Source organism: Alligator sinensis, unplaced genomic scaffold (genome assembly GCF_000455745.1).
Source record: "Alligator sinensis unplaced genomic scaffold, ASM45574v1 scaffold482_1, whole genome shotgun sequence".
In the NCBI taxonomy this organism is placed as follows: domain Eukaryota; kingdom Metazoa; phylum Chordata; order Crocodylia; family Alligatoridae; genus Alligator; species Alligator sinensis.
Genome location: NW_005842084.1, coordinates 1,431,983 through 1,446,102, shown reverse-complemented (window position 1 = coordinate 1,446,102; position 14,120 = coordinate 1,431,983). Strand labels below are relative to the sequence as shown.

The following is a 14,120-nucleotide window of genomic DNA, read 5'->3' as shown; positions in this document are numbered from 1 at the left end:
TGGGCTTTCTGAATGTTTGTACTTAGCTTTGGGGAGTAACCTGCCTTATCCTAAGAGATTGCTCTGAGTCCTTACTTCCTGTAAACCAGTAGTTTTTAACCTTGTTAGGCTCAAGGCTCCCCTTAGAAGATGCCAGATCTTAGCTTTCACTCTTCTTTTTGACTATAAAAAAATAATGGAGCAATTGTTGCAAAGGATTCAGAAGGACCCCAACAGTTCAGAATGTTTTTCATACAATCAATTCCTTCTTGGACTATCTAGGTTTGTCTTGTGAATTATGTGCAGGTGTTTGCACACCTAACAGTGTGAATATTGTACGGTACCCTTAAAAGGACCTCAGCACACTGGGGTGCTGTGACACCACTGTGAGAAGTGAGTAGCAATGAGAAACAAATGATTCCCCATTGCCTCTCATGGGGCTGTGCTGCTCTACATTGCCTCCTAAGCAGCATGAAGCTGCTACAATATAGCTCTTAACTGACACTAGCTTTGTTTAGATTTAGAAAAAGATAATCATGAGCTATTTTCTGAACACCTTCCCTGCTCCTTTTGCACTGAGACCAAACTTTCGCTTGAACTATAGGCATTTGGATTTGACCCTTCATCAACAAGGTAACTATTAGTGAAAGGAATCCAGCCTAATATACTCTTCTCACTTGTTTATACCTTTACATCAGGAATTCCAATATGGACATTAAAAAGATATATAATGTTCAAAATACCATATAGAATAAGCAATAAACTATCAATTTAATATACTATTATCCTGCTCAGTTCAGTTCTATGTTTTATCAGGGAATATTAACACTGCATTTGAATGAGAAAGTCCTTGATTATCTTTTGTAGTTGTATAGAGGAACATACTCCTTTGGGAGGCACAAAAGAAAAAAAGTAAGCAGCTGCATGTGACAGAGCTTTCAACTCAATTTGACTGGTGGTAGTACAAAATTGTTGTAAAGTCCAAGGAGAAATGTAATGAATTACTAGTTGGGCAATCGATACAAAATAGCGAGTGAATACAGTGAACAATGATACCACTGGTTTTTATCTTTGCATTTTGTTCTGTTTACTCTGCAGAAGTGAAGAGAAAAACCCCAAAACTAAGAAACCAAAATGCACAGATCAGCTGTTTTGCTCTCAGACTCTTTCAAGTGTTATTGAGAGACAATGTGAAATTCCTGAAATGTAAAGCACTGTAACAAATGTGCTCACTGTTTTCCTGTAAGTAATCTATCATCATGCAGTGCATTTATAATGGCAAGAACCATGTAAAAATGATAGTTATAAATCCTAACATCTTCTATCTTTATGTATTATTTTTCCATAATAATATTGCATTTTGACTAAGGGTAATGGTAATTAGGGAAAACATAAAACATTATTTTAAAAATGAAATTTACTCCCACTAGGGCTCTAGAACACTTCTTATATCTTATTTGCATCATTTAAAATTCATATATTTCTAAGGATATCAACATGTTATGGCACTATCCATTCAGGCTCTTTGCACTCTCTTTGTGCAAGACAACACTTTGTTTTTTAATCATCATTGAAAGATTTTCTCCATTCATTTATTCTTTTTGACACATGAATGCCTGCCGCACACAATGATAGCGTGGGTCTGAAATGACCTTTGTTCTATGCACCTGAGTTCTGATTTACAGACTGAAGTATGAAAGCCTGAAATTACTTTCATGCTTGTTGAATCTCAAGAATGTTGGTTTTCCTCAGTAAATCGAAATTTAGATTCGAAAGGTGATTCAGTTGTTCTAGAAAAAAAGAACCATTCAGGCTTTCCAATAACTATTTAATGCACCTATTTAACAATATTATATAATCAAAATGGAGCTGTGAAGTAGTGACACATTTTGAGTAAAGGTTAAAAAAAAAGGCCTGGTCCTCTGTTTAAAGTCACAGTCTCATTATATTTGAGAAAATGCCCCCTGTTCCAACATATAGGTGATGTTATAGATTTAGGGGAATGCACCAACACATATTTCACTGCTTTGGAAATTATAGTAAATTATGTAGTCAACTAAGGATTATCTATGGATTGGAAACTTTTAACAAAATCATACTAAACCAGTATGGGATCCACTATCCATCTATGCATTCCATTATTCCAGCAACTAGTTAGGGTATGCACTCCTTTTTAGTGCAAAATAAATGCATAATATAAATAAATAAATACATTCAAGAGAAAAGCATATTAAATACTTGTAATTATTGTTTGGGCTGTAAGCTCTCCTGGGTAGAAACCATCTTCCTTAATGTTCGCTGAAGTGCCAAACCATGTGTTGGAATTTAACATGTAGAACTAGAACCAAGTACTGAAGTAAATGGAGAAACTTGTGTTGACTTTTTCTACTTCATATAAGGTGATATTTGTTGATAAAAGAACCTTTCCCTTGAAGCAAATTCCAGATGTAGAAACCTTCTAATGGCTTTCTGCCTTCCTGATTCACATTTCCTCTCCAAATTTTAATAGAGTTCGTTAGGTAGCTATGGTCAGCATCTGATGAAGCAAGTTGTTGCTTATAATACCTTACACATGTCTGATTTAGTTAGTCTATAAGGTGCAAATCTACCCTGCCTCCTGCCAAATTTTAGCAAATATTGCATTTATTTTGAACTTTCACTCTCATCTCTTGTTGGTTTTAGATAATGGACATAATGAGTTACAGTAGTAGTGGTTCTAAGAATTAAATATTACAATAACCCAGGGAATGGCAGATGCTGCTGACTATCTTTAAAGACTTAAATGGTCTGAGATAGTTACCTGAGCACCTTTTCAAACCCTGTGGCACAGCATGAGAGGTAAGATTGGATAGGATATTGTTACTAATAGAAATCAGGGTCCAATATTTGGAGCAATTTGCAAGGTCCTATCAAATTACTATTAGTGGAGAAAAATTCAGAACACAATAATATTTAGTATTTATGTGATTGTCTTCTGACTTTGCTGTGTTTCTGCTTATTCAGCAGGGTTGGTTTGCACTCTGTCTAACTTTGGGACTACAAAGGATTGCTTGTGACAGTTACAGTAATGGTGGTCTTTGTTTTTATGATGTGTTTTATGAGAAGTGGCATACATAATTTGGGGGAGGGGTGTTAATTTCTGTAATTGGTATACTTCTCGCTACTAAAACATACAAGCATGCTGTGCTGTCTTGTCCCTAATAATGTTTGCATACTGAGTTATTTAAGGTTTATATTTTAATATAATGAAAAAGATACTATTAAAACTATTGACTTGCATATAAGATAAAGTTATCCAAGTCCTGCCTCACAAAATGTGTCCAGATCACTTTATCTTATTGCCATTTCAGTTCCCAGAAGTATTTACATAATCTCTTTTAAATGGCTCAGGTTACCCTTGTAAAAGTATCCTGTTGCCTTTAATAGCTTTGCTATAAAAATGTTAAACAACATAAAATTCTGTAGTAGGAATATAATTCTCTATGTAGCTCTATGGGATTGCTTAAAAGTTATAATTAAAAAGGAAATGCTCCCTATTAAATCCTATAGGGTGCTTAAAGTTGCTTCTATAGAACCCTGCTTTTACACTTATTACATTTTCTATAGGCAGACAAGGTTCGCTGGGTGAATCTGATATCTTCTATTAGAGCAACTTAAATAGTTGGAAAAAAATGTTAAGCAAGCTTTCGGGTTTAAAAGCCCTTTGTCAGGCTGAGGAAGTTTCAGCTGGTGTGTGCTCTTCCTGGATGGAATGAAAATTAAAGAAGCCAGAGGCTGGCCTGGTACATTTTCTATGGAATTTTTCTAGGATGGTGCTACCACTGAGAGTCAGTGGGTTGCATATAGATTAATAAAGCTTAATAGTGGTATCCCTTTTTTACACATCACATTGTCATATCTTTACTGATACAAGTGTTTCCCATACAGCAAAATTCAGATGAAAAACCTGTCTAATACCTCTATGCCTTTCTGACTCACATTCCCATTTTAATAAATGTTGTATTTGTCTCTAATTCTCACTTTCTTCTTCTGCCATTGTTTTTTAATGCTACAATTGTATTATTTAACTCTGCTCAGCTTTTTTGGCATGGTATACTAGAAAAAGAGCATACAAAATAAAACTTCTATTGCTATAGTCAAATGAGCAAAACTCATTAACATAGCCCAAAGTCTTTGTTTCCACTGAACAAAAACAAAAGAAAAGAAAACACTTCCTTTATTGTATAAAGCATATGTAAGTATAATTCTGAATAATATTTAACTCATTTTCATTATAAATGAATATGCTTATATTAAAATGTAAAGTCTTTTGTTGGGCTGCATCTCCAATATGTACGTTAGCCTTGTTTGTTATGGAAGTTCAGAACTAAATCTCAGGTCCCTCACCCAGCATTCACACTGCTCAGTGGCTGTCTGAACTTTGAGTGGCTCCTGGTAGGGAAGGAACTGTAGCAATTGTAGTTGCAAGGTTGCAACAGCCACAGTAACTAGAACATGACCAGTCTGCACAGTACCACAATAACTTGCCCTACTTGTCTTCTGCACACCAGAGCACAAATAGGTGATCTAGAGTATGCACTCATTGCTTTTGCACCTAATTATGACATTTTCTAATTGATAAAAGCAAGCCTGAGCTCTTGACAGGACCTTCTCTGCCTTGTCTTAGGAAGGAGCAATATTTTCACAACAGACATGGAGTAAAATCTGAGCCTGGCTAGTGTGAGGAGTTTGTGGTTTATGCACAATGCTCATATTTCCAAGTCTATTCAGGTAATTATCCTTGCATTACAGCATGAATGGGTGAGCACTGAGGAATGTCTGACTGTGGACTGTTTTAAGCGTAACTTGCATTGAGTGTGGAAGGCTCTGAAGATCTGCTGTACAGATCTTGATTTTCAGTGTTTAGTAATATAAAGATCAGGCAGTTTCTAAGTCAAATCATGGTGGTGCAAGATGAACTTCGATGGAAAAGAAATGCTTACATAGGCCTAGTTAACCTTCTGTGTTAAAATACTTGTCAGTCTTGAGACATTTATTGATGCAGTTCCTTCGGTATGAGCCCCTGGAACCTTGGCTCTTAAATAGAAAGTCAATCAAAAAGCAAGAAAAGCTTTACTGTATCTGGAGCCCATAGATGGTTGTTGACTCCTACCAATGGATATTTTGGCAGGCCTGAAAATGCACCAATTCCTCCCTGGCAGGTTTGTCTGTCATTGTCCCTATGGAGCTATAGGCAGATTTTAAAAACTGTATCCTATCCTTGGAATAATTCACCCCTCAAGTGCAGTTGCTTTAATACGCACAAAGAGGTGCAATTAGCACTTGTGATGTAAATCTCTTCCACTGACAATTGTTACTAACAATTCCACGTTGTAGCCTTCTCGACATTATGATTCCAGAAACCTCTGCTTTGCATCAATCCAACTGAATCCATTCAGAACAATCAATACTTTGAAGGCAGCTTGATTGTGTTTACAATTCAATAATCTACCTAAGGAGTTCCTAACTGGGGAAAGAAAGGTTTCTAACCAGGAGACCTGGAGAGCATGCATTAGATAGTATATATGATGAAAGAAGAGGAAAATCTTGAAAGAAAATCTTTCTCTGTTAAAATTAATAACAGACTTTTCATCTTTATATTACCAAGATAGAAACAGGAATATTTTTGCATAATGTAAAATAATATACAGTTTAGCCTGACAGGACATTTGTATTTCAAAAAGTCAGATTAAATGTATTAATTTCTTTAATAGATTAAAATATCTTAAAGATGAGAGCATTTTGATGAATAGTCTTGTAAAGGTTTTAATAGAATTCCAATTTTTTAGTTCTTGAATTTTTTTTATACTTTAAATGTACTTTTTTCTGATGACCAAAACTAATTTTTCTTAATGTTAACATAAAAAAATCTCGTTGGTATTTGAATCTAGCCAAATAAAACTTGTTTGCTGACTAACGCCATGCAAATGATTAAAACAACACTTAGAAGCACATGTATTTTCTAACAATGTCTATCATTTTGAGGGCTATATAAACTTGGCTGACCCTAGTATATGCTGTATGTGTAATGTTCATAGTAGTGATCATATAACATTTAAAGATGTATGGTAATTAAAATAAACAAATTTATCATGTTGCCATTTTGTAAATTAGTAATAACATGGATTCCTTATAAAGGATATATATTATATATGCAATAAAACATGTTTTGAGGAGACATGTGACTACTATGATTTGTACTCCTGTCATCAGGGTGTAATTTTTCATTTTTTCTTTCTAAGAACCAACATTACAAACAAGTGTTCCCACAAATATTTGCACACAGACTTGTTAGATTATTTGCTTCCAAATAACACCCACTTTTATAAATAGTACAGTATTTTACAGCACATCAGTGTCATGACAGCTGCATTATGCAAGTTTTTTACTATAAACAGGTAATGGTTGCAAAACTGATCCTTGAAATGGTAATATTAGATGCCATTGTGCTACTGTCAAACTGTATGTATTGGGTTACATCCTCAAATGTGCTATGCCAATTTCCATTATCTACAAATCTGACCCACTGCTTGGCCATATATACATGCAGTTTTGGTGAGGAGTGCCATTCTTTAGTGAGATAGTAACAAAGTAAAACACAAATTGTACACGGTTATACCAGTATAAAGATTCCTTAAACCCAGTAAAATTGATTCTCCTCCCAGTAAAGGAATGAACTATCCTGTAATAACCTCCTTGCACCAGTACAGCTCCATCCACACTAAGTGGGATGTACCCTATAGTTAAAATGGTGTAATTTTAAAGCATAGAAAAGCACCCAAAAATCTTATTCCATTCTGATTCCACAATTAAACCTTGGAATAGGTATAAATGTTCTTGCTGTTTTCCATTTATAAATTAAACTAAGTATAAATGAAAATTTGACCTTTTATTCCTTGTTATATAAAACAACCTGGATCTTGTATAATCTGACAAAAGGCCAACGCCTGCCGTACTTATATTAATGTTGAATACACTGAATGCCTGAAAACTTTGACATCAGTGAGAAAACTCCTATTAAGAAAGTGAACAGAATTTAGCAAAAAGTATGCAACCTTTTCACAAAGAAGTTTAGACAACATTTTACCATGTGCTGTTTAAAGCTGTTAGATGAACACTTGGTTTTATGTATTTTGTGGGAGATGTCATCATCTTATTTTGTCAATGTGCACAGAATTTAACAGCCATAATACATTTTGTGTATTTTGTGTGTGATAAGCATGACCCTCCTGGTTCATTTGACAAAGTCAAATTTACCTGATGTCTCTAGCAGAACGACGTGAATATAAATCACCATCTTAGAACAAAATAAATTACCACTGTAGTCCTCCTAACAAAAATATCTAAAATATTTTTTCCTTTAAATATAGTGAGCAGAAAGCTATGGAAAAATGTGCAGTGATTCAAGTCTATCACCTTATTATCCATTCCAAAATGTAATGTATACTTCTTTGTAAAAGAACTAATAGCAAACTTCCTATCTTTCTACACACTGGGCACATCTACACATGCCCCGCACAGCATAGCTGTTATTGTGTCATCATTAGTACTACCTCTAGGAAGTACTAAATGATGGTGCAGTAGCAGCTGTTACTGTGCTGTCCTGGCCCCTCACAGTCATTTTTAGCAGCTATGTTGCTGTAGCGATGTGCCATTATAGCGAGGTTACTTGTTGCTATGGTGAAGAGCATCAGCATCACAGTTTGTGCCAGCCGATGCTACTTTGCCATAGTGATGAGCTATGTCGCCATGGCTCCTTGCTACAGTGACACAGTATCTCATGTAGATGCTCTCATTGTCAATCAAAGTAATGGTGCATATTTTGAAAAGTAGTTTCTAAGCCAGAATGGCATCCTTTCAGAATACACTGTATGTTAAATGACTAGTTTACTTCTAAAATATAGTTATGCTTTTTGTAGAGATGACACCCTACCTTTAAGGGAAGAAATTACTAAGAATTTCACATTAATATTTATCATAAAAATATTACATTAGGGATACATTATATCCTGTCACTCCTTTTTTTCAGAAAAGATGGACTTGTTAGAAAAGTATGACATGACATAGAAGCAAATTGTTAATTGAATTAATACTGTCATCATCAGCCTTTTATGCAAGCAAACATTGCTGGAAAAAATTATTTATGTTAAAATTATTTTACTGTGTTTTAGTTTGTTCACAAAAAGAAATACATTAAGAAAAATATAAAAAAATATTACTGAGGAAAAGAATCTGCAATGAAAAACATCAAAAAAGAAAAAGAAAAAAGAAAAGAAAAGAACCCCCCCTAAACCAACAACTGAATTTTGGTGTAGCTTACCTAAACACTCCTCATCTCATCTGCTGCTTAGTTGTCCATTGCCTGTGAGTCCCTGAAATGTGAGACAGAACAAACTCAATATAATCAACATGTAACCTACTGACTCTATTTCAACAATATTTCAGTTTCAAGTGTCAGGACATGTGCTTCAAAAACTATTAAAATGTTAGCATGCAACTCCAGCTGCAAAAGATTTTTTTCACAAACTGAACAGTAATAGACCTATGCTTTATTCTCATCAAAAAAGTAAACCAATCACATTGACAAAAAGCCACCATAAACAAAAAAACTGTATTTAAAAGATTAACAGTTTTGGCATCCCTACCATCAAGTCTTCTGTTCTTGTTTTTTCATCAAAATTTAGGTTATATATTTGTTGTTAGCAAGAGTTGCATTACTATTATTGTTAATTTTAGTTCTGTTTATTACCTTGAGGGTTATGTATTGTAAAATAATTTTGTTGTCACTAGTTAATGTTAATTAGTTTTTTAAATAGCCTATATACCTATTTGTTATCTTTTGGTAGGTTTACTTTTTTAACTATCAGTAACTTAACTGAGAATATTTAACATTACTGTTGCATACTCAAAATTACAGAGTTACTATTAGTGTTACCTGTTTAACGTTTAGTCATCCTTTGAGTCCTGCGACATATTTCCTTAATAATCATCAGCCATCAAGTCTGATAGTCTCAAAAGAAATATCAGCCCTCTAAACTGCCTTCAAGGGCGGTGATATTTAGCACTGAAAATTACAAATAGAGTTTTTGAAGTTGAATAGCAACAACTGGGCAGTGACACTGATGATTTGTTTGTCAAGACAAATTGTTATATACTACGCAAATGCATTCAACACACTCCTCTGAGTGAAAACAAATATGTGAATCTATGCAATGCTTACATGTTGAATGGGATATTTAATGTGCGGGGAAACTCAAAGGTTGAAGAACTAGCATTTAGACAGTCTAACAGTGGTAAGTAGTAATCTTACCTCTTTAAACTCCATTACATTCTCACGAGAGACATGCTAATACAAACAAGTCAATCAGAGTTTGTGTTTAGCAAGATCAAGCTTAGAGGATAGTTTAAAATCCATTTATTGTTCTAAAGCAATTTTTTCCATTAACATGTTATACATTAGTGGTTACTAACCATGATTCATGTAACAGTTTAGTTTGTTAACTTTTAAATTATTTAACAACCATAAGTTATTAATACAACTTTTAAAGTCTTACACAAAATTCTTAAAACAGGCTTGGGTTCATTTTTGTAATTTTTATATATAAAACATTTTAGGCATCTCTTGAAAAAGAAATAAAGCAGGCATTTAAAGCTAGAAAACAAGTAATTCCAAATTTAGTTTGTTACAAAAGGTTTCAGCTTTATTGACAAATTATGGCAAACATATTTGACAAAATTATGGTTTCCTATTTAGAGAAGCTTACACATGGAACTTTATGTGATTTTTTTTAACAAATACAGGTTAAAACACTGAACAAATTCAGTTAGCTACATACATACAGTAGCTGCTTGTTTTCAACCCCATTAAAACAGCATTTAAAATTAAATTTACAAACTGAATATCGAACATCTTAATCTAACTAACATATATTAAAAAAGACAGGTTAAAACATCTTATCTACAGCTTGGTTATTGTCTGATTCCAAAAAAAAAAATCATATTACAGTCTTTTAGCAACCCTAAACAAAAACTCAGCCTTTAGCTAGTATGGAAAGGCTCTAGATCTGTAACAGCATCATGCTTCTTAAAGATACACACAACAATGAATAACAACCAAGAGAACATCATCTTTTGAATGGTTTATAGACAATGCTTGCCAAAAAAAATTTCGTTTTTTTTTTAAGTCCGTGTTATAAAATAATACTAATGCCAATGTCACTCCAGTGTTATAGGAAATACAAGTAGTACATAGGATAATAATGAGCAGTAATCCCTAGGATAGAAAAGAAATGGACTATTACTTGTCTCATTGCTGTTTATGTGGAGACCACAGGCTATTAATTGTCTTTGAGATGAGGTCACAGATGAGGAGGACCTTCAATATCTACCATAGGGGTGTTCCCTGTAACCCCCTCTGGCTGACCTTGGAGGTGGTGCCTTTAGGCTGGAACGGGTTGTGGCCCATTCTTCTTGTGCTAAAACAGAAGAAGAGAACAGTTTTTGTAAATCTATAGTTGAAAAAACAAAATCATAAAAGTGCTGGCAACTCTTAGGCCAGGTACAGATATTACCATTTTAATGGTATAAGTGATCAGAAATTGGTAATCAATGTAATCAACATGATCAGAAACAGGGAGGGACCAAGGAGGCCAGTGAGAAGAAGTTCCATAAAGTGGATACACCATGCTGACACCTGGGTCATGTACAGGAGCCCAAAACTGGACACAGTGCTCCAGATGTGGCCTCACCAGTGCCATATAGAGGGGAAGAATCACTCCTCTCAATCTTCTGGCAACACTCCTACTAATGAAGCCCAGTATATTGTTAGTCTTCTTTGCAACAAGGGCATACTGTTGGCTCATATTCAGCTTATTGTTCACTGTATCCCCCCAGCTCCTTTTCTGAAGAACTGTTTCTTATCCAGTCAGTCCCCAGTCTGTACCCCTGCATGGGACTGTTTTGTCCTAAGTGCAGAACTTGGCACTTGTCCTTATTGAACTTCATGATATGTTTTTTTGGTCTAATCCTTCAATTTATTGAGGTCTCTCTGAATCGTAGCCCTAACCTCCAGTGTATCTACTACTCCACCACAGCTTGGTGTCACCTGCAAACTTTCTGAGGGTGCACTCCATCCCATCTTCCAGGTTGTTGATAAAGATACTAAACAAAACCAATCCCAGGAGCAATTCCTGGGGCACTCCACTTGAAACCAGCTGCCAACTAGACATCAAGCTATTGATTACTACCCTTTGAGCCTGACAATCCAGCCAGTTTTCTATCCACCTTAAAGTCTCTTCTTCCAACCCATACTTCCTTATTAAGGAATCTTATTAAAAAGGTTTAATGGTCTACCTATGAAACGTGCAGTAACAATTAACATATATCATTCCATCACTTTCAGCAGAGTATGACTATCCACTTTACCAGTAATTCAATTAGCTCCGGAAAAAATCACTACTTTAGTCTGCCAGCTCAGAACTCATTTTATACTGAGCTTCTAACATCTAAGCTAAAGCACCAAAGTGAACAACACTTTATGCATCTTGTATGTTAACAAGATCAGTAGCTGAATCATAAAAGGATACTTGAAACAGATTTGATTTTCTACATCCATTTTGGACCAAAAGAAGGACAGAAAATAATGGAAGGAAAATCACTGAAAATAAGGCAAGTATATCAGGCGAAGGAGTTCCGCCATCTAGATTTTATTATGTATAGAAGAATTTATGTCAACTTTTGAGCAAATTTTGTATTCATAGCAATGAAGTAAGTTTGGAAAGTTAAGTATAAAACTGGTTAGACTGGTACAAAGACTATGTTAATCTATATTTATGTATAAGGGTTTATGAAGGCAACCTCTGTATAAGGGTTTATGAAGGAAGCATACAGGCAGTTGAAAGCCAATGAGAACAGAAAGAATGATAGAAAAACAGTATCATGGTTAAGAAATAGAGCCAGGACCCAAATATGTGAGCTCTGATACCAAATCTCATACTGCAAAATCATTTGACTTCTCTACATCACTCCTCATCAAGAAACTCAAGGAGTCATACAACAATTATGTCTGCCAGTATTAAGAGCTCAATATTTACCAGATGGTTGTGTCTGGTCCCCTATTTCTCTGTTGCAAAGGCGTAAGACAGCATCCTGGAAACCACAGTTTATTTACTTATTTTTTCACTGATGATCATTGAACTTATACTACAAGTATGTATTGAAGTCTAACCTTTCAAAAACATTACTGTATGAGCTAAGATTTTTATTTGATTGTTGTGGGGTGAAAATTACATGGTTTGACTATGCATCAAGAACTGGAGATCTGGAAAAAAATGCTGCAAAGGAATTTGAATGGAAAATACTGTGTCTGAAAGGATGCTAAATGAGCAGTAAGCGAGAACTGTAAAAGGGAAACAATGGAGGACTGTACTACAGCTGTCATAAAATAATTAATTTCTTGCTATTTTAAATTATACCTTGTTCCCAGGGCCTAAAATGAGAATATAATAATTTTCTTACAAGAGAGACAATGTAGTAGTACATATTGCACTATTTAATGTAATAGGTTTTAATGGGGACCAGAAATTTTTGGAGATCTCATCCCCTTCGTTATAAAATTTAAAGATTTACATTTGTATATATGAACATGATTTTCTTTTCATCCATCATGTCTTCCAATAGGGTGCCTTGATTCTTCTACTGACCCACTCTGTTCATAGGTATAGGAGACCAGCAGCATGGTGACAGGTGAATTCCTTTGGCTTGGCATGGCAGACAAGGTTCACTTACTCAAGATATAAATTTGGTGAGAATGATATCCTATGCACATGAATCTAGTTTATGGGTCTAAGCTGTACTAAGAGGAGGAACCTAGAACCAACAAAACATGGAGAGGAGACATGGGCTCAAGTTTTCCTTCCTAATGTTAACTTGTTAACAAGATCAGGCCTGAGGAAGGAAGTGAGCCAAGAACCAAAGTAAGGAACGCTAGTAATTGGGAGCATGATGGTAGCCTTGCTTCCTGATCGATAGTGGCCAGGTAGAGGTTAAAAGTGTGTAATCACTTTTACTAGTAAAAGGGATTGGAAACTGGTCTGTACCTATAACAGAACAGAAATATAGCACGCATGGACTGGTTTTAGAATGGCAGAACCCGGTTTAATATTTGCCCTGCTGCCCCACACCAAAGGGCAAATGTGTGCTCTGTTCGATACAGATCTAAACTATGCCACTTATAGAAAACTGCATAACTTAGATCAATTTCTCCTTGGCCTTTTTGAATGTTTGTACCTAGCCAGTATGTACATTCTCTCTGGTAAATTTTCTAAGTTTCTAACAAGCCAAACTGGATTCTCCTTAAGACCTACATGTCCCAAGATTCAGCTGTGATGGGAATCCAACCTTTACTTTTTTGCCTTTTGTTTCCGCTACTGAAAAGATGGGACTGTGTTAGTGCCTCTCTACTTGGCATTGATTAGGCCTCATCTAGAATATTGTGTGCAGTTTTGGGCTCCATATTTTAAAAATGATGTGAAGAGGTTAGAGAGGGTCTAGAGATGAGCAACAAACATGATAAAGGGCTTGGAAAGCAAATCATATGAGGAGAGGCTGAAGAAACTACGCATGTTTAGCTTGCAGAAAAGGCACTTAAGTCAGGACATGATAGCAGTCTTGAAATAACTGAAGGGTTGCCATAAAGAAGAGGGAAAGCACCTTTTCTCTCTTGCTGAAGAGAGAAAGACACAGATCAATGGCTTGAAGTTGCAGCAAAGTAGGTTTACATTATACTGGATATCAGGAAAAACAACTTCACTGTTAGAACAGTGAAGCAGTGGAATAGACTGCCTTGGGAAGTTGTGGACTCTTGGTCACTGGATGAGTTCAAGAAGAGGTTGGACAGCTACTAGTCAGGGATAATCTAGGTATAGTTATGCCAATGTTCTACTATGGGTATTTCCCATGATTTTGGGCTTTGCTAATTGTTCAATCCCCTCTTCTCTTTCTGCTACATATGTCAGGGTGTTTTCAAGCCTTCCTCAGAGGCATTGGACATTGTTTGTAACCAAGGCTGGGTATTTTGATTGGAATGTGCCAGTATTCCTGCT

At 35.4% G+C, this 14,120-nt stretch overlaps 1 protein-coding gene across 1 annotated transcript in view; it reads right to left on the bottom strand.

Annotated features, from left to right (window-relative positions):
• Positions 1 to 10,176: 10,176 nt before the first annotated feature.
• KHDRBS2 (KH RNA binding domain containing, signal transduction associated 2) overlaps positions 10,177 to 14,120 on the bottom strand; it is a 726,669-nt gene continuing 722,725 nt past the window's right edge. Inside the window, exon 7 of the mRNA XM_025204492.1 lies at positions 10,177 to 10,493. Within this exon, the coding sequence (XP_025060277.1) occupies positions 10,396 to 10,493 (98 nt within the window). The 3' untranslated portion in view covers positions 10,177 to 10,395. The remainder of the gene's footprint in view (positions 10,494 to 14,120) is intronic.